This window comes from Mastomys coucha, unplaced genomic scaffold, assembly GCF_008632895.1.
Source record: "Mastomys coucha isolate ucsf_1 unplaced genomic scaffold, UCSF_Mcou_1 pScaffold3, whole genome shotgun sequence".
Lineage (NCBI taxonomy): Eukaryota > Metazoa > Chordata > Mammalia > Rodentia > Muridae > Mastomys > Mastomys coucha.
Genome location: NW_022196909.1, coordinates 46,473,651 through 46,479,964, shown reverse-complemented (window position 1 = coordinate 46,479,964; position 6,314 = coordinate 46,473,651). Strand labels below are relative to the sequence as shown.

The window sequence follows — 6,314 nt, the reverse complement described above, 5'->3', positions numbered from 1 at the left end:
ACCTCTGTGGACTAGTTTTGTTTCAGATCAGATGAGTAACAATGATAGGGTCTACATGACCTCTGGCCCTTATTACTTTCTTTGCCCTATTTTAGTCAAGTTTACACTAAATCCTTGGTTCATTTAGTAACAAGGTTGTTAAAGCCTCTGCCGTGAGCCCACCCCATAGGCATCCGTGGGTTAGGGTAGCGTGGTGGGTACGTGCTTGCCCTGGGCCGAGGCTCACTAGAACAGCTCCTGCCCTCCAAAAGCTTTTAGTATGGGGCATAGACCTCCAGTCTAGGTCACCTGGCACCAGCCAGAACTGAACTGAAGTTCACAGGTTTCTAGAAGTCCTATGAACCAAGTCAGGAAGGACTTGGTGCAGTCAAGCGTTACTGCCAACCCTCTCCAGAAGATGTGATAGTGCAAAGTTAGGACCACAGGGTGTTTGGATTGTATTAGTGTTGAGAATCTAGTGGGTCCTACACAAAACAATGGAACAAATTTAGAATTTGGCAATAAGCAAAGTTAATGGGAAGAATTGTTAGTGACCAGTGGCACATCACACAGATGTGTCTAAAACTAGTAACATTGGGCTGCAGAAATAAGTGACTTACTGGGGAAGAGCACTGGCTGCTCTTGCAGGAGCTGGGTTTAGTTCAAAGCATCTTCATGGCAGGTCATAACTGCAATTCCAATTTCAGGAGATCTGAGGTTCTATCCTCCTTGGGCACTCAAACTTAGTGCACATGCAGACAGAACACTGATAGATGTAAAAAATCACTTTTTAAAAGTTCTGACAAGATGCCAAGCCACAAGTAACAGCACTTGCTCTGCAAGTTTGATGACCTGAATTTAGTTCCCTGGACAAGGGTCCTTATTTGTATGCATACAGTGTGTGGAGGTCTGGGAGGTCCCCCATTGTAAACTTGTGGTTCTTCCAGGACATCTCTGTCCAAAAGTGTTTTGACCCCACAAGAGTATAGGGAGGTGAGGCCTCCATAGCCTCTTCTATGGAAGTCAGTCCATAATACCAGTTCCCTGCAAACAGGCTGGTACAGCGCAGCTTCTCCGAGACAGAATGGCATTTTATATCAAGGTGACAGCACATTGTTTCTGGACTACCAGTATTCTGCTTTGTATTTCAAGCTACAGTCACTTAAAAGTGCATCACATAAAATGAGAATACCACCACAGTTCCATTATCATTTTCACAGTTTATTCAAAAGTTGAATAGTTAAAATGTGGACATTTTTTCCCCAAAACGAACCATCCCCACCACACAGACTCTACCACTATTACTACTACTCCCATGCTCACCACACACTCCTGCAAACACACAGGTATCAGGACCTCAACTGTTCATCAAATACAGAGAGCACAATGAGTGCCACACACAGGCCCTTCTACCTCCTTTGCGTCAGCAGGCTCTGAATGGAGGATTAAGGCGCTAACATCAGTCACCCTTAAACCAGAGTTGAGACTTCCCTAACATTCCTTTTTCTAAGATATGAAAACCCAAAGCAGTTTTGCTTACAATTTTAAATCTTATTTTCTATTCTCTGAATGGCTGAGCTAGGACTGAGCTGACTGTCACAACTTGAGGACCAGCAGAGAGCTGATCCCAGCTGTGGCTTGGCCAATGACACTGCAAGTTGCACACAGGTGCAAATAATGCTTCAACAGTTATCAAAACTTAAAACCAAACTAGTAATGCATTAATATGGAACCTCCACATTTTTCTGACAGCAAAAGTCTTTTAAAGGTGGCAGCAGCTGGGACAGAGAAGGCACTTTGTGCTAAATTCAGTGTTTCTCATGAGAGAGCGCCACAGCAGAGGCAGTTCAGTCCAAGCTGCAGGCAGCCCTTCTGGGTGGAGGGACAAGAATGCCCCAGGAAGGCATCTGCAAAGGAGAATTTTATAATCATGATTCCAAGGCAAAATGGCTAAAGTTGGGATAGGGAAATACCAAGACAAACACGGTTGCACCATGGATTGAGGGGTGAGCTCAAGAACTCGGCGGGCTGGCTCTGCCTTGACTCCCAAGGAGGCCGTGGGACCTTGCATGGCAGCGCCTGAACCTCCAGCAGGAACACGCTGCTCTGGCAGCATTTGCAGGCATCGCTTGCTGGTAGGGACCATGTGCCTCGAGATGATCTCATACGGCGGAGAAGAGAAAGGAAGGCTTGTCCACATGGTGCACAACTCCTTGGCAGTGCCCAGTGGATTTGTGGGCAAGGATCACACTAGTACCTCTGCCATCAACAGAAGAGCAGCATGAGTCTTTCAGATGGGAGCTAGGTCAGTGGATCGGGGTCTTTGCCCTAGTACCATATGTAAGGTGCACCATAAGTAAAGGCTGTGGAACGCCACTTGTGCTGGCCAAGGGCGGGGGAGAAGCCTCCGGCACCTGCAAGGTGGAGGCCGTTCCTTCTGCCACTGTTGGCTGTTCACACAGACTCTCATTATTGACTTCTTTAACTATAGAATTTTCAGCTATAGAGAGAAGAAATACTTGGTGGGCTTGGCAGGTGACACATCACCACAGCACAGGCATGGCTGGTACTCAGTGTATATAAGCTCTGTAACAGTGCATGGCTGGTTTTCCCCTTCATTCTGATGAACTTGGGAAAATCAACTTCTCTTTACAACACATACCAAACTGGCTCATGGGGCTTCAAAAGAAGCAAGCAGCTGCTTATGGCCAATGGAGAAATGCTTGTCTTTGTCCTGTCGGCTTCCTGGTACACTACGGAGGAATATCCACTTACAGTCACATTTCAGAGACTTGACTAGGACATATTAATGAGTTCTACAAACTTCTTGGAAGTTCTTTCAAGAGCGCGAGAGGAAAGTCACAGTGTTGTACAGAGAACTCTGCCATCTCGGGTTCCCAGCGCAGGCCTACTTTGCCGCTTTCATGTAGGAAGGTATGGCCCCCCTGGCTGTCAGGCCCTCGAAGCGCTTGTATGTATAATTGATGAAGACCCAGTCTTTGTTCTTGTAGTCCGTCTCAGGATGATTACTTGTGGTCACTGGCAAAGAAACAGAAGTGAGACTGAGTCACTGCCCTACCTCAAGGACAATTCGACCCCAGAGCTGCAGCACCCTTGAAGGATTATCTTTCACTGTGCGAGTTTTCCATTTGCTCATTTATGTCCTTAAGTTCCACTTTCTCACTCCCATCATTTCAGGTTACATAACCTTTAATCTACGAGTAACAGAAGAGCAGTTAAGAGCTTAGCCAAGTCAGCACGATCCATACATCCATTTAGGGACTGATAAACACATAGGATCAGAAGTGCCCCTCCACATTCAGATATGTAAATACCACCCTAAAGTCACAGGTGATGCTGCAACACTTTAGACGGAGTGGCGGCCAGCGGGATTACCTGTGGGCTTAAGAATATCAGACTCTGGAAATTCATCGAAGTTTGAGGTATCATCGATGCTCTTGATTTCGATAGATATTGCAGCTGGTCTCTCCCTGTCAAGAACAGACACACCCCAAATGACCATAGCTGGTATGCTCTTGCAGGACTCTTTCCTGTCTGACATGGAGGACTATTCACTGTTGGCAACATTTTTTTCTCTAATGCTAAATAAGCCAAATGAGTGCATCCAAGCAAAATTATTAAAAATTGGTAATTCAGCCGGGCGGTGGTGGTGCATGCCTTTAATCCCAGCACTTGGGAGGCAGAAGCAGACAAATCTCTCATGAGTTAAGGCTAGCCTGATATACATAGTGAGTTTCAGGACAGCCAGGGCTACATAGAGACCTTGTCTCAAAAGCTAACCAAAGTATTCAGTCTGAAAGACAGGAACAAGGGAGCTAGGGTGTCAATGCACCCATCCCCTAATTAAGGAATCCTCCTAGAAGGGAAACGGCTTTGAAGCAGCCCACTTTCGGCTCTACCCTGATTCCACTGGAAAGGTAAAAATTACCAGGGCGCTGGGCACAGTGGAGACCAAGGAAAGCAGACTGAGTCCCAGGCTAGCTCAGACTATTCATCACACTATCTCAAAAAGACAAAATTCAAGGATCTAAACCAGAACACAATTGCAGTACAAAATGGCAAGACACTTTTTGCTTAGCAATCGGTGAGTGCTGATGACAGCCGGAGCTTCAGCAGGTAGCCCGGGCCACACCTCCTCCCTGCCCTCTGAATTCTACCCCTTCTACCTTCTACTCGCTGGTCCTCAGTCTCCCAGTAACAGCCTCTGTTGGAGGGCCCCAGCCACAGAGAGGTCAGGTAAGAGCAAAGTCACACACTCCCTGGACCCCCCGTCACATGGCACGCCTGCCTTCAGGAAAGAGCGAAGTCACACACTCCCTGGACCCCCTTCACATGGCACGCCTGCCTTCAGGAAAGAGCGAAGTCACACACTCCCTGGACCCCCTTCACATGGCACACCTGCCTTCAGGAAAGAGCGAAGTCACACACTCCCTGGACCCCCCGTCACATGGCACGCCTGCCTTCAGGTAAGAGCGAAGTCACACACTCCCTGGACCCCCTTTACATGGCACGCCTGCCTTCACTTTACTGTCAGGAACTGCTGGGCCTGCAGTGTCCTGTGGCACACAGCAGGCAGGGTTGACTCCTCAGTTTCACCACAATGGAAGACCCTGAAAGTCTAAAGGGCTCTCTCCCTTTACTTAGCTTCTGATGATCTTTCCAGACTGCTCATTCAGAAATCATAATCCACAGATGGTGGCACATTCCTGTATCCAAGCACGTGGGAGGAAGAGGCAGGAGAACCTTCTGCTATATGCCTCACAGAAGGCCAGCCTGGGCTACATGAGACCCAGTGGCCAGCAAGATGAAGATGGCTCAGTGGGTTCAGGTCCTTGCCACACAGGCCTAGATCCCCAGAACCACAGACAGAAGGAAAGGACGAAGCCCACAAAGCTGCCCTCCGACCCTAATTCATCCCATGCTGCGCATATTTTAAGTGCTGGAAACTGTAATGTGGGTGTATACCTGATATGTTCCCAGTCAACACCTTCAAAAAAAGGATTGTTTTTTATTTCCTCAACTCCAGGGGCTCCGATTCTATGTTCCCATTCACAGCAGAACCTGGAAAAAACAGGCTTTTCAGCACACTCCAGTTTCTTCAGAAAAAGGAGTAGCCAGGCTCCTGCATGCTCTTCCCACACCCAAGTCCTGGAGAAAGAAGGCAGAGCCCGCGGGGTTCACTCTGATCACAGAGGAGCATGAAGACGCTCACTCTGGTACCTCAGAATCAGGCCCTTGGCTTTCTCGGAGACAGGAACTTCTGGGGGAAAGGTCAAGGTTTCCTTCCAGTTCATCACCTTCTTGTATGTCTCTTGTGGGGTCTCGGAGCAGAACGGTGGGTAACCTGTAACGAGCAGGGGCACAGACTCCGTCTGACCTGGGCCTTCTCAGTATGATCATGTCTCTAACAGAGCTTGACCTCCGCATGTTCATCCCTCCCTATGCTGGGGACTTCCACTCAGCACAGAAAACATCTAAAGCCATTTTTCATTTTTCTCCAAGTCAAAGTGGAGAGTTGTACCTCTGATAGCACTAGAGAGACAACTGGAAGTCAGTTGACAGTTGAGGCTGGGAAGAAGAAGGACGTAAGCAGAGATGCAGTATGGAAGACACAGAGGGACAGCACAGGTACAAAGGTCTTCCACTTGGGCTGGAGAGATGGCTCAGTGGTTAAGAGCACTGACTGCTCTTCCACAGTTCAATTCCCAGCAACCACATGGTGGCTCACAACCATCTGTAATGGGATCTGACGCCCTCTTCTGGTGTGTCTGAAGACAGCTACAGTGTATTCACATACATAAAATAAAGAATAATAATAATTTTACAAAAGGGAGTAAAGAAGGTCCCACTTGAGAGAGTCCCTCTTAGGTACAGTGTCAAGCAAGCTGAGTAAGCTGAGGGTGAGCATTTCAAAGAGACCAACCCAACGGTTCTGGGAAGTCCAAGCAAGTGGATAACTGCTTTCCTATCTATCTATCTCCAGCCCACCCTCCACGAGTCCATCCGTGTCCAGTGTTTCCCAGACCATCTGAGAAGTGACTCCAAACCCACGCTGTCGTCAGAGACTCATCTCCTAGTGCTCAATGGCACATGGCTAAGCTACAAATGTGTCCCTGAATACAGAGACACACCATCCAAATACAAGGGAGAATGGAAGGTTTGAAAGAGGAAGCCAGCCACAGTTCCCAAGGTGAGAGAGACTGCCTCGGTTAATTCTGAGAGAGACCGCCTCCGTTAGCTCTGAGGGAGCGAGACCACCTCGGTTAGCTCTGACAGAGACCGCCTCCGTTAGCTCTGAGAGAGCGAGACCACCT

The 6,314-nt window shown here is 48.2% G+C and overlaps 1 protein-coding gene across 5 annotated transcripts in view; it reads right to left on the bottom strand.

The window, feature by feature from the left end:
* Positions 1-1,179: 1,179 nt before the first annotated feature.
* Positions 1,180-6,314, bottom strand: part of Stk38 (serine/threonine kinase 38) — a 32,248-nt gene continuing 27,113 nt past the window's right edge. For 3 of the 5 annotated variants that reach the window (XM_031346472.1, XM_031346474.1, XM_031346476.1), the window contains 4 exons: positions 5,221-5,344; positions 4,966-5,061; positions 3,376-3,470; positions 1,180-3,018 (listed from right to left, as the gene is read on the bottom strand). In XM_031346472.1, the coding sequence (XP_031202332.1) occupies positions 2,888-3,018; positions 3,376-3,470; positions 4,966-5,061; positions 5,221-5,344 (446 nt within the window). In that variant the 3' untranslated portion in view covers positions 1,180-2,887. Of the gene's footprint in view, positions 3,019-3,066; positions 3,195-3,375; positions 3,471-4,965; positions 5,062-5,220; positions 5,345-6,314 lie in introns of those variants that run through there. The other 2 variants (XM_031346473.1, XM_031346475.1) reach the window with 2 other exon arrangements.